General features: G+C 54.2%; 1 protein-coding gene across 1 annotated transcript; it reads left to right on the top strand.

The window, feature by feature from the left end:
• Window positions 1-370: 370 nt before the first annotated feature.
• LOC141981995 (sphingomyelin phosphodiesterase 5-like) lies at window positions 371-10,335 on the top strand. The gene is made up of 8 exons (XM_074943641.1): window positions 371-459; window positions 3,346-4,309; window positions 5,372-5,465; window positions 7,004-7,144; window positions 7,617-7,706; window positions 8,068-8,131; window positions 8,388-8,544; window positions 9,953-10,335. Exons 2-8 carry the CDS (start codon window positions 3,497-3,499, stop codon window positions 10,046-10,048), a joined length of 1,455 nt encoding a protein of 484 aa, XP_074799742.1. The 5' UTR covers window positions 371-459; window positions 3,346-3,496; the 3' UTR covers window positions 10,049-10,335.
• Window positions 10,336-12,556: the final 2,221 nt, after the last annotated feature.

Here is a 12,556-nt window from a genome sequence, read left to right on the forward strand (position 1 = left end):
TCTGGCACAAGGAGCTGGTGTGTACCTCGTAGCACACAGCCATCAAACAAAGAAAGTTCATCCCGAACTCTAAAATAAGGCAGCAAAACTGGGTCAAGGTTTTTAGGGTGACCGGGCCATCTCTTTGTCAGAAATTCCTGTAGTTTCTGTTGAATTGGACACGCTGAACAAGCAGCTTCAAATTGTTCTCTTGTAACTGCAGTGAGAGTGCTTGTAATAAGCGTAACCACACCATCCTCATCCTCCGGTGGACCCTCTGGTGAAGGCAAAGGCAGGCGAGAAAGGCGATCAGCGACCACATTTTGGTTTCCAGGCTTATATTCCAGTTCATAACTGAAAGAGAGTAGTCTTGCAGAGCCATCGAGCAGTACAGTATCCTGCTCTGCCCAGTCCTTTCGTGGTGAGCAACGTCGTCAAAGGGCTGTGGTCTGTGCGCAACTTGAACGTGCGGCCCCACGGGTAAGTTCTCCATTTTTCAGTAGCCCAGACACAAGCAAGTGCTTCTTTTTCAACTGTGGAATATTTTCTCTCAGCATTACTTAGTGTCCTTGAAGCAAACGCAACAGTCCTCTCTGTGTTCTCCTCATGCAGTTGTGTGAGAACAGCCCCAAGTCCATAATCAGAAGCATCTGTAGTTACAATTGTGGGCAATGCAGGACTGAACAGTGCAAGTACTGGACTAGGTACAATCAAGTCTTTCACCGTTTCGAAACTACCTTGTGCATCCATTGTCCACACTAAGGTTGAACTTCCCTGTAGTAATTCTCATAATGGTTCAATGACAGAAGCATAATTGGGAATGAATTTTGCATACCAGGAGGTAAGACCCAAGAAGGAATGTAAGGTTTGCAAATCTGTTGGAGGAGGAGCGTTTGAAATTGCCAGGATATGATCTGGAGCAGGTTTTAGTCCAGCCTGTGAAATTGTATGCCCCAGAAAGGAGAGTTCAGTTTGTCTACATTTGCATTTGGACCTATTGAGCTGGAGGCCTGCTTTGCTGATCCAGTTTACAGACTGCAGGTTATTGTCATGCTCCTCCAAAGTATTTCCAAACATGATAATATCATCCAAATAGCACTGAACTCCATGTTGATTCTTCAAAATCAATTACATCATTTTTTGGAAGGCACTTGGGGCAGATGTGAGACAGTCTGGAACACGTTTAAAATGGAATAGTCCCTCATGCGTAATAAATGCTGTGAGGTCTCTGCTATCTTCATGCAACATAAGCTGGTGGTATGTGCTCTGCAAATCAAGAGTAGAAAACATCTTTGCTCCACGGAGTTCTGCAAATACTTCTTCTGTGTGCGGAAGAGGATGGCTGTCAATCACAATAGCTTTTTTTGGCTCCCTTAAGTCCACACAAAGGCAAATGCCTCCACCCTTCTTCTGCGTCACTACGACAGGTGAAACCCATTCTGAGGAGTTAATCTCTTCAATAATGTTCTCTTGAACAAGTTTTCTAAATTCCTCTGAAACAGCTTCCCTGACTGAAAAGGGTAAGCGCCGTAACGTCTGTCATACAGGCATCACATTATTCCGCATTTTAACTTTATGCAGAAACCCAAAAGCACAGCCAAGTTTCTCCTCAACTTGGTGTGTTGGGTCCTAGCTGAAACTGGTGTGTGTACCGCAAGAGTGCTTTGCTGAGGAAGATCAATTCGTCCATTAACTACCCTGAGATTTAAAGCAGCCGATAAATCTCTGCCAAGGATAGGAGTGCCTTTGTGGACAATATAGAACTCTGCAGTTACACAGCAATCACCAGAAGTAACTATTGCTGGCAGGCAGCCACGTACTGGAATATGGTTTTTCAAATAGCACACCAAGTGAAGCTTGCGTTCAGTAAGAGGCACATCTTTAAAGTAATGCAAATAGATGGAATCAGGCAGTATAGATACTGCTGAGCCAGTGTCCAACTTTAGCTGAATAGAGTGTGATTTGCCTGAGGGTATGGTGGAAATGTTTACCATGCACTTTATTTGTTCTGGAATATGTGCAGTAGTGATTTTGTCCATGCTCAGCACAGTAACATCTGGTATCGTAACAGCATGCACCTGTTGATTGAACAGGCTGCTGCGACATACTTTAGCAAAATGCCCAATCTTTTTGCAATGATTGCACTGAGCTACTTTTGCCGGACATCCTGTGTAGCTTGCAAGGTGTTGTGGGGATCCACAGCAAAAGCATGCTTTTACTGTATTTTGAATTTGCTGATTTGGTGGTTTTTCATTAGTTTTCCTCTTGTAATTGTTTGTCTTCAGTGATAATGAACTTTTCTACAAAGGAGTCACAGCCTGGACTGTGCCTCCTGTATCCATGCTCATTATTTTGGCTTCAGCTGTAGCTGACTCAATCTGGTTAGCAATGGTTATTGCTTTTTCTAGTGTAAGTTGTGGTTCTAGAAGTAAGTATTCTCTTACACGAAGCATGGTTGTTTTCTCAATGAGCTGGTCTCTAACGATCTCATCTGCTGTATTCCCAAAGTCACAAGTTACAATCAGACTCCTCAGGGAAGCAATATACTGCATTATAGTCTCCCCTGGTTTCTGCTCATGCTGGCGAAATCTGTAGCGATTAGCTACTACATTTACTTTTGGTACAAAAAAGTTCTTTAATGCAGTGAGTGCGGTCTCCTATTTATCGTCTGCAAGGGGAAAAGTGTAAAATATATGCTGTTCTTCTGCTCCAAGGCAGTGGATTAGCAGAGCACGCTTTCTTACTTCAGAAATCTCTGTAGCACTGATTGCAAGCAGATAAGTCTCAAACATATGGATCCGGGTAGTAAAAGCAATTGGAGGCTCACCTGGGCTTTGTAGAAAGGATGCAGGTGGGTTCAGGGGCAGAAGATCCATTCTTGTCATCAAAATGTTGTAGTAGCCAGGCAAGGTACTAACAAACTTCAACAGGACTTTATTTTTTAAAGTGGAAACCTCTTTTCCAAGCTGCTGCACCCTCAGTAGCTCTCCCTCAGCCTCTTCAATTCCTCCCCCCTCCTTCCTGTTTCCTGTCCTTTCAGACTCCCAACAGCCAGTGCTCCCAATTCTAATAATTACAAGTAACATCTAAACACCACACTCGGGCAGAAGGGATGGGCCAAGCCGGGGACTAGCCTCCCTGAGCCAGCGGTTCACGTGCCACCCATCCATGCAACATGTTTTGTGACCAACCTACAAACACTGTCTCCTTCAAAAATATTTTAAATCTTTCTATATTTACTCAAAATGAGTGTGAGGAGCTTAGGAATGCGTGTGAGAGGGAGCTAGTCTGCTAATGAGACAGTCTCACAGCCAGCGAGTGTGACGTGACCTGTCTGAAACTTTCCTGCCCGTTCTCTCCCTTCAGCACCTCCTGGGACGCGAAGCCAGCTGGGATCAGCCGCTCTTGCCAGCCCTGCAGGACCCCCGGGCCAGGCATTGGGACCCCGGGGCGTGGCGAGGTGTGACCGGAGCCCCCGGGAAGCAGGTGGAGCACCCGGCCCCTGGTGCCGTGCAGCATGGTCCTGCGGGAGTCTCCGTTCCCGAACCAGTTCCTGAGCGGCCTATACAGCCTGGGACAGTACCTGCTCTTCCCCAGCTACTGGGCCACTGACTGCCTGCTCGACCTCAAAGAGACCACGGCGGAGCGGCAGCAGAACTGGTGCCGGGGCTGCCCCTGCTCCCCCCTGCGGGCAGTGGTCACCGGCCCCTTGCTGCTGCTGCTCCTCCTCCTCTCCATGCCAGTCGCCCTCCTGGGCCTGCTGCTGTGGCTCCCGCTGCAGGCTGCCCGCAGGCCCTTCGCCTACAAACACACCGCGCCCTCGCGCCACCCAGAGCCGTGGGAGCTGCCGGGCACGGGCAAGGCCTTCAGCTTCGTCAGCGCCAACGTGTGCCTCCTGCCCGACGGCCTGGCCAAGAACAGCAACCTGGGACAGATGAAGCAGCGCGTGGCCAGCATCGGCCAGCGCCTCACGCAGGGGGAGGCCAGTGCCAGCTTGGCCAGCCCCAGGAGCAGCCAGTTCGACAGGGAGGAAGGGGCTGGGCCTGGGGAGATCTCGGCACCCTTCCCACCGGACGTGGACTTCCTTTGCCTGCAGGAGGTGTTTGACCAGCGAGCGGGCACCCGCCTGTGCCAGCTGCTGAGTCCCTTCTACGAGCACATCGTGTACGACGTGGGCACCTGCGGGCTGCCTGGGTGTTGTACTCTCAAGGTCTTAAACAGCGGGCTCTTTCTGGCCAGCCGCTACCCCGTGCTGGCCGCCCAGTACCACTGCTACCCCAACGGTATCCGTGAGGACGCGCTGTCCGCCAAGGGGCTGCTCTCCGTGCAGGTGAGGAGCTGCCCCAGCTGCGGGGAGCCCAGGGCCCTCTACCCTCCTGGGCCTGGCATGGCCTCTCCCCGGCCAGCCTGAAGGGGTCGCTGCAGGGCGGCGTGGGGCATTCCCTCCCGGCCCTGCTCAGGGCAATGCTGCATCCGCGTACGAGCCACCGCTCCCTGCAGGGGCGCTGGGCCTGTGTGGGCAGAGGTGGGCCTGGGTGGCAGACCGGGTTACAGCAGGGGACTGGAAGTCAGGACTCCTGGGGTCTCCTCCCGGGTCCGCCCTGGACTCCCCAAGTGACTCTGAGCCCTCTCCCTTTTCCCCGTGTGTCCCGGCCTCCAGCTGTGGGGAGGCCCTGAGTCTGAGCCCCCGTGTGCACACGTGCACCATTCAGCTGGTGACCCCTGCGTGCAGGGGATTGGTTACCCTGGGGCCTCCTGCAACCCAAGGGAAGATGAGGGACGATGCCCCACACCATCAACCTAGCCCCATCCACAAGGAGCAAGCAGCTGGTTCCCAGCTGTCCCAGAAGCACCAGCTGCCTTCATCTGCCCCAAATCCCAGAATCCCCAGACAGGGGGCTGTGGGCTGCGTCTTCCAGCAGTGGGTGGCAGAAGCAGGGCCCCCCGATGCTCTTGTTCAGCCTGTGGGGGGGGGTGCCCCTCAGGCAATGCCTGTGGAGCTTGACAGCTCCAGGAGCCCTGGCCGGGGAGTGGGTGTCTGCAGCCCAGGCAGGGACAGGGCCTGGGGGGAGCAGGTGCTTCAGGAACAGCCCAGCCAGGAGAGCAGTGAGAGCCCTTGGCAGTGGGATCCCAGCCAGACAATAAGGGTTGAGTCCCGGGCACATGACAGACACATGGGCCCATGAACCATGTGGGGGTCATTTCCTCCCAGGTCCCAGCCATGCCCTGCACTGACGGCTGAAACTGACCCTCCTTCCCCATGGCTCTGACTGTGGCCCTGGCCAAATGCCTGCACCCCCACCCCTCCCCATGATGGGGCCTGTGCTGTGCCCCATCCCCATCAGTGGCCTTCCAGCTTGTAACTGGCAACGTTTCCATGTGCACATGCTAGGTGCAGCTGGGGGAAGCCCACGGGCAGAGGATTGTGGGCTACCTGAACTGCACACACCTGCACGCTCCAGCTGGTTACAGTACGTGTTACGGAGGTGAGTTGGGGCTCTAGCCCATGGGGGCTGGAGAGGGAGAAAACAGCCCATCCGGACAGTGACATTCCCCTGGTGTTATCTGGACCGGTGATCTGCTAGGTCACTCCAATCCTCGACTCTGGAAACCAGCCTTACCCTGCTTCGCTTTGAGAACCTCCACTCCCAGGCTGTTCACGCACAGCCTCTGGCATGTAAACTGCTTGGATTGTGCAACCGAACGACACTAGCCAATATCTCCGGTCCCAGACACAACTCTAGGACCCTCCGTCTTGCAGTGTCCGGTCATGCCTGCTGGGCGCTGCAAGCTTATATGAGTTTGTCAATTTAACAAAGCAATTGATATGTACCAGGCTTATTATCCCAAGGGGAGTCTCTGACACGCTTCAAACCAAACGCCCTTCTTCAGGTAGAACAAACAAACAAATTTATTAACTACAAAAGATAAATTTTAAGTGATTATAAGTCAAAGCATAAGAAGTCAGATTTGGTCAAATTAAATAAAAGCAAAACACATTCTAAGCTGATCTTAACACTTTCAATGCTCTTACAAACTTAGATGCTTCTCACAACAGGCTGGCTGGTTGCCCTTCAGCCAGGCTCTCCCCTTTGATCAGCGTTTCAATCGTTTGATGTGGTGTGTGTAGATGGAGGTGGGAGAGAGAGGAAGAGCCTGGCAAACGTCTCTTCCTTTTATCATGTCCTTTCTTCCCTCTTGGCTTTGCCCCCCATCCCTTTGAGTCAGGTGAGCATTACCTCATCGCCGTCCCAAACTGACAAAGGGAAGGGGGGTAACTCACTCGAGAATCCAACAGATCCTTTGTTGCTGCCTAGGCCAGTGTCCTTTGTCCCTGTGAGGCTGGGCTGGGTTTGTCCCATACATGCCCTCATGAGGTGTGACTGGCCCCTCTGCTCTTGGAGAGTTTTTGCTTGGGCTTGTTTTAAGCCATGAGGACACATTTTCAGCCTTGTAACTATGTACATGAAATTACCACCTATAAAATCACTATAACAACACTGCTCAGTGCATCATGAGCCTCCGAAGCCACCCGACATGCCAAACTTTGCACTGGATACCATGCAATCCTATTATAAGGATTAACATGGGGGCGCAGGGTGTTCCCCTGAGGTACAGAGCGTCACACGGACAATCAGGCCCCCCCTTCCCCATTCTGCTCCTGGAAACAACTCAGCTACAGAGCTCTCCCTGGAGTGGGCTTGGTGCCAGTGCTGTGTTGGTTCCTGGGCCCTCAGTCCTCTGCTGCCCCAGCTCTCTCTGCTTGCCTCCCTAGCTGTCCCCTGCAGGGCCCCCTGCGAGCGAGGGGGGGGACACCTGTCCCCTGGGCTGGGCTGAGGTCCCAGTGCTGACCCTCCAGCCATGGGCCAAGGCTCCCCTGACTGCAGGGTCTCCGTGAGTGGTGGTGGGGGGTGCTCACTTCCTGCCCTGGGGCTCCTGGCTCCATTGCTGCTTGATCCCTGAGGGGGAGTGCTGCAGGGATTGGATTTGGGGTGCAGCCAGTAACAGAGCCCTCTCTCCTCAGCCCACGCACAGATCCGATTTGACCAGCTCACCATGGGGCTCTCCTGGGTGCAGCTGTTCCAGGCCGCCCAAGCGCAGCAAGGGGACGTCGTCGCCTTCGATGTGTTCTGCGGGGACTTCAACTTCGACAACTGCTCCTCAGGTGGAGTCTGGCCCGAGGGAGAACCTATGGGGATTGCGGAGGAGGAAAGGAGCCTGGCGGGGTGACCAGGTGTTGTGGAGTCACAGGGTCTGCTCTGTGCCCAGCCTGTAACCCATCCCTTGGAAGTGACCCTCCAGAATGCTGCACCCCGAGGGTTCACACACTTCCCCACGGCAGGCTCGTGGCCTCCGACACTCCAGAGCTGGCTTGTCAGGCCTCAGTGATCCTGTCTTGCTCCGTGGCTCCCTGCAGTGAATCCAGGCACACGTGTCTCCTGCACTCTTCCAGGAGCAGCAAAGTGTAGAGGGAAACTGAGGCACACATCGGCATCATACAAATATTATGGAAAATTTCCGCTTCATCACACAAGGAGTGGGGGCGGCAGTGGGAGGGGTGCGGGAGGGTAGTCTGGAGGAGGGGGAGGGGAGGGGGGAGTGCAAATGGGCCCATTCACTCTGCCGGATCTTTCCAGGGGATGAGTTGGAGCAGACCCACCACATCTTCCAGCAGTACCAAGACCCATGCCGAGTGGGGCGCAAGAAGGACAAGCCCTGGGCCATAGGTACGTGTCTGGCTGGCCCAGTGCCCAGTGCAGCTTGCTGCCCTCTCTGTCTCAGTTCCGCGGAGCCGGGCCCCCATCTGGGGCTGCAGATAAACATCTAGATCCAGATCCCCACAGGGGGACCCAGCCTTTGGAACCCCCGGGTGAGACGTCGGGGGTCAGGGGTCCAGGGGCCCTGCTAGCCGAGGCCTGCCCCCCAGCTCTGCCCGTGCCCCTCCTGACCCGGAGCCCCCTCCTGTCCCAGCTCTGCTCCCTCCCCGCACCCAGATCTCTGCTGAGGTACCTGTGGGCGAAGGAAGATGTTGGGGTGGGGGGAACGGCAGAGCAGGGGAGGCTCTAACTGCTGCTCACGTCCCTGCAGGCACCCTGCTGAACTACCTGGAGATCTACGAGGAGGCCGTGTCGACCCCAGAGAAGCTGAAAAGGTAACGGCTGCACCTGCGGGTTCTGGAGCGCTGGGGGGCAGAGGGGCTTACAGCCCTAGTTCAAGGCAGGCTCTGCCCCCGCCCCCACACAGGGTAATGGGACGCTAATGGGACAGGGTAAAGGCTATCCTGTGGATGGCCCTCCCTTGCCATGCAGCCCCTGTAGCCCAGGTGTGACTAGCCCCCTACGCAGAGCCACGCTCCTCCTCCCCTGCCACTCGGCCCCCTGCTGACGGCTCCCCCGTGCACCCTGCAGCACCCTGGAGCAAGAGGACGGCAGGCGGAAGTACCTGGCATGTCCCATCCTGAAGGACGGCCGCCCCGACCCCTCGGCAGCAGGGAGCCCCTGGGAAGGGCGTCGCATCGACCACATCCTGTACCGCGAGCACCCCGCCCCCATCAGCCTGACAACGGTGAGTGCCCAGAGGGGCCCCGGCTTGAGAGTGGGTTTGTGGGGGGGGGGGTGGAGAAAACCTGGATTTGTGCTGGAAATGGCCCAACTTGATTATCATACACATTGTAAGGAGAGTGATCACTTTAGATAAGCTATTACCAGCAGGAGAGTGGGGTGGGAGGAGGTATTTTTTCATGCTTTGTGTGTATATAAAAAGATCTTCTACACTTTCCACAGTATGCATCCGATGAAGTGAGCTGTAGCTCACGAAAGCTTATGCTCAAATAAATTGGTTAGTCTCTAAGGTGCCACAAGTCCTCCTTTTCTTTTTATGTCCCTTAAAGCAAACTTGTTCAGCCAGCAGTTCCCATGGGCAAGCAAGAGGCTCCTTCTGATTATCGGGGTGGGTTTTTCCAGAGTTTGCAGCCTTGAGGCCCCAGCAGACATTCCTGGGGCACATCCTGCTCTTCTAAGATGCATGTATCAGCAACTTCAACACAATTCTTATCAGGAAGGATGCAGGGTCAAGCTGCCCTTCCCGTGGCACCCAAAGACCCCCCTCCCCTCCTGCCTTGGTTAAGCTAAGCCTGCTGACTTGGCTAATTTACAGCCTGCTGACTTGGCTGCTTTTAGTAATAAGCCATAGTGGTTTCAGGCACTTTACTGGTTTGCCAAAGTCTCCCCGTAGAGGGGTACCCCCGTGGGAGCCCCTAACCCCCAGCCTGGCCTGGGCCCCATAGAGCGAAGGGCAAGCCCCAAGCCCAAGGGTGCAGGCGAGCTCCCAGCCAGGGATGCTGGGCCCAGGGCAGGGGGGTTCAGCTCAGGGGCCAGATGCTGGGGGCTGGTAGGGCCGCGGGGGCCCATGCTGGGGAGGTGGCTGGGGCTGGTAGCTGCACTCACTAGGTCAGCTCCTTCAGGGGCTCTCAGCAGCTCCCACACTCCGGGGTTTTCATGGTATGGTGCCGTGGAGCCAGGCTGCAGGGGGCTGGCCTTGCCGAATTGCTGCTCAGGGTGTGCGGGGGATTCAGAGAGCTAGTCAGCATGGTCCAGGGCTCCCGGGAAGGGTCCGAGCCTGGGGGCCAGGACGCCTGGGATCTCTGCTGGCTCTGACCCTGATGTGCTGCATGACTCTGCGTGGGACCTCCACTCTGGGCTGTTTCCTGCCCTGCAGCGGGGGAAGGAGCCTGGCCTGGCCATGGCTGGGAAGGGGTAGTGAGCTGTGTCAGTGCTCAGCGTTGATTGAGGGGAGGGTGGAGCCCATGGAGACTACAAGTCCCAGCCTGCACTGCTCTGGCTTAGCCAGACCTGGACTCATTGCATGCTGGGATCTGTGGTCTCAGGGGACCCCCCCCCCGCATTCTCGGGGCAGGGTGGGGAGCAGGGAGCCTGCTGTGCTCCTGACACCGCTGTCCCCTTGTTTTCCCCAGGAGGTGGAGAAGTTTTCCTTCATCACCCAGCTGGCCGGCTGCTCGGACCACATGGCTGTAGGGCTGCAGCTGCTCCTGAACCCTGCGCCGCAGTGACAGCAGCGAGTGTGAACCCCGGTGTAACGATGCAGCCTCTGGAGGGACCCAACTGAGAGCGCCAATTCAGGACAAATTGCTTCGAGCAGGGCAGTCACAGCCCTAAGCTGGGGGTCCTTTACAAACTAAGGCACGCCAAACCAGCCAAACAGAGAGGACTTTGGTTTAACCCTCTGTTTAACCATAAGTCACACAAGCAATTCCCTCAGACACTCCAGTTCCCCAGTATCAACCCCAGCAGCCACTTCTTATGGGGATGAATGGTTACGAAAACCAATTCCCCCCCCCCCCCCAAAAAAAAAAAAAAAGGTTCTCCCGATCCCAAAGGACCAAGCCCCAGACCCAGGTCAATATACAAATCAGATCTTACCCACAAATCACACTGTTGCCAATCCTTTCGAATCTAAAATCTAAAGGTTTATTCATAAAAGGAAAAGGAGAGAGATGAGAGCTAGAATTGGTTACATGGAATCAATGACAGACAGTCATGGCCAAGTTCTTGGTTCAGGCTTACAGCAGTGATGGAATAAACTGCAGGTTCAAATCAAGTCTCTGGAGAACATCCCCAGCTGGGATGGGTCCTTCAGTCCTTGGTTCAGCGCTTCAGTGTAGCAAAGTTCCTCCAGAGGTAAGAAACAGGATTGAAGACAAAATGGAGTGGTTTCTGGGGCCTTTTATATCCTCTGCCATGTGGAAGGAAACCCCTTTGTTCTTACTGTCGGAAATCACAGCAGCAAGATGGAGTTTGGAGTCACATGGGCAAGTCACATGTCCATGGATGACTCAGTTCTTTACAGGTAGAGCAGCCATTGCTCACATGCTACCTTGAACATTCCCAGGAAGACTTCTTATGTGGATTTGAGTGTCCCAAGGTCCATTCTCAGTTAAGTGTTTCTTGATTGGGCACTTAATCTGAAGAGTCCCTTCTCAATAAGATGGCCAAATGCTTCACTGGTGCTACTCAGAATTAAACACATTGAGATACAAGTACATAGCCAATGTTCATAACTTCAAATACAAAAATGATACACACATACAAACAGCATAATCCTAACCAGCAAATTACAACCTTTTCATAGACACCTCACTTGACCTCCTTTGTACAAGATTTGGTGCCACTATAGGACATTGGTTGCAACAATGATCTATACCGTCACAGGACATAGAGAAGTTCTCCTTCATCACCCAGCTGGCCGGCTGCTTGGACCATGTGGCTCTGGGGCTGCGGCTGCTCCTGAACCCTGCACCACAGTGACAGCAGCGAGTGTGAACCCCGGTGTCCGGGGAGGAAGGTCAATGTAGAGTCCTCGTTATGGTTGGGCTGGGCAGGGCCCTTCCACTCCCCCTCCCTGTGCTCGTTCCCCCTGACTTGGACAGTCTGCGAAGCTCTTGGCTGGATGGGGCTGGATGGACTGAAGGGCTAGGGTTAGGGCTGGGCTAGAGTTGCTCCCAGGAGCTCTGCTGGTCCCATGGGAGGTGGGTCTGAGCTGGCCAGGGGGCCCAGGGAAGGAGACATGCTGGTCCACTGTGCCCCCTCTGGCCGCTGAGGCCCAGCACCTTGGGTCTGGGCTCAGGGCCTGTGGGGGATCACTACGGTGTGGAGCCGCCTCAATTTCCCCTGTGTGGGGCAGGGTTAACTAGGTGGGGGGATGTTGGGGCTGACTGCAAGCTACCTTGGCCTGTTATTACAGGATGGTCCGGGTGGAGCTAGTAGTGAACTGGCTTTGATCAGCTGGGCTGTCTTGCAGCCACTCCGATAAACAAGTGAAGAGATAAGCGGGGCCTAAGAGTGTTAAGTGTGGGAATAGAAAGCAACAGTGTTGCCCGCCAGAGCCTGGTTGGGGATGAATACACCCCCTTAGAAAGAGATGATGATAAAAAAGGCTCTGAGAATTGCTTTAGACGAACAGTCTCCCCTGCGGACCTCAGCCTTGGGGGTGCCCAGGAATTCCCCACGCTGGAGCAGCGCCTGCTACGAGCCCTCAAGGACAAGGCTGGAGGGTCCAGGACTGTCCGTAGAAGAAGGGGCATATGCATTGATTCTTGCTTGCTTGCTTGCTTGCTGGAAAGCACATATTCAGTAACACATGAAGGCTGGGAAGCTTATTATACTTTGGCAATAAAACCGGTTATATTTACACACCTGGTGTGGCTTCATTGAGTGTATCTGAGCCCTCCCTTGGGACCAACAGGGGAAAAGGTTGTTTACTCTTTGCAGAAATCCAGGTGTGACTGACACCGGGCTGTCTGGAGCAGGGGACATGGGGGGGGGGGCAGGCGGGGATTTGGGGGGATGGAATTGGGGGGGGGACATTGAGCCAGAAAGAGTTAAGTTAACTAGCAGACGAAATGACCCAAATTTAACCTTTAAAGACATGTTAGAGAAGTATGTAAATGGTAATTGTGGCTATTCCTTATAAATAGGAATATAGCCGTGGGAAACAGACTAGAGCTTTGAAACGCAGCCCTGTATCGTTAGAGAATTAGAGGTAATACTAACTGTTAGAT

The sequence above is a fragment of the Natator depressus genome, chromosome 2, assembly GCF_965152275.1.
Source record: "Natator depressus isolate rNatDep1 chromosome 2, rNatDep2.hap1, whole genome shotgun sequence".
Classification (NCBI taxonomy): Eukaryota; Metazoa; Chordata; order Testudines; family Cheloniidae; genus Natator; species Natator depressus.

Coding starts and splice junctions, on each gene's coding strand:
- LOC141981995 (XM_074943641.1), top strand. CDS start 3,497: ATGGTCCTGCGGGAGTCTCCGTTCCCGAACCAGTTCCTGAGCGGCCTA. Junction 7,145..7,616: donor CTTCGACAACTGCTCCTCAG/GTGGAGTCTGGC, acceptor GGATCTTTCCAG/GGGATGAGTTGGAGCAGACC. Junction 7,707..8,067: donor GGACAAGCCCTGGGCCATAG/GTACGTGTCTGG, acceptor ACGTCCCTGCAG/GCACCCTGCTGAACTACCTG.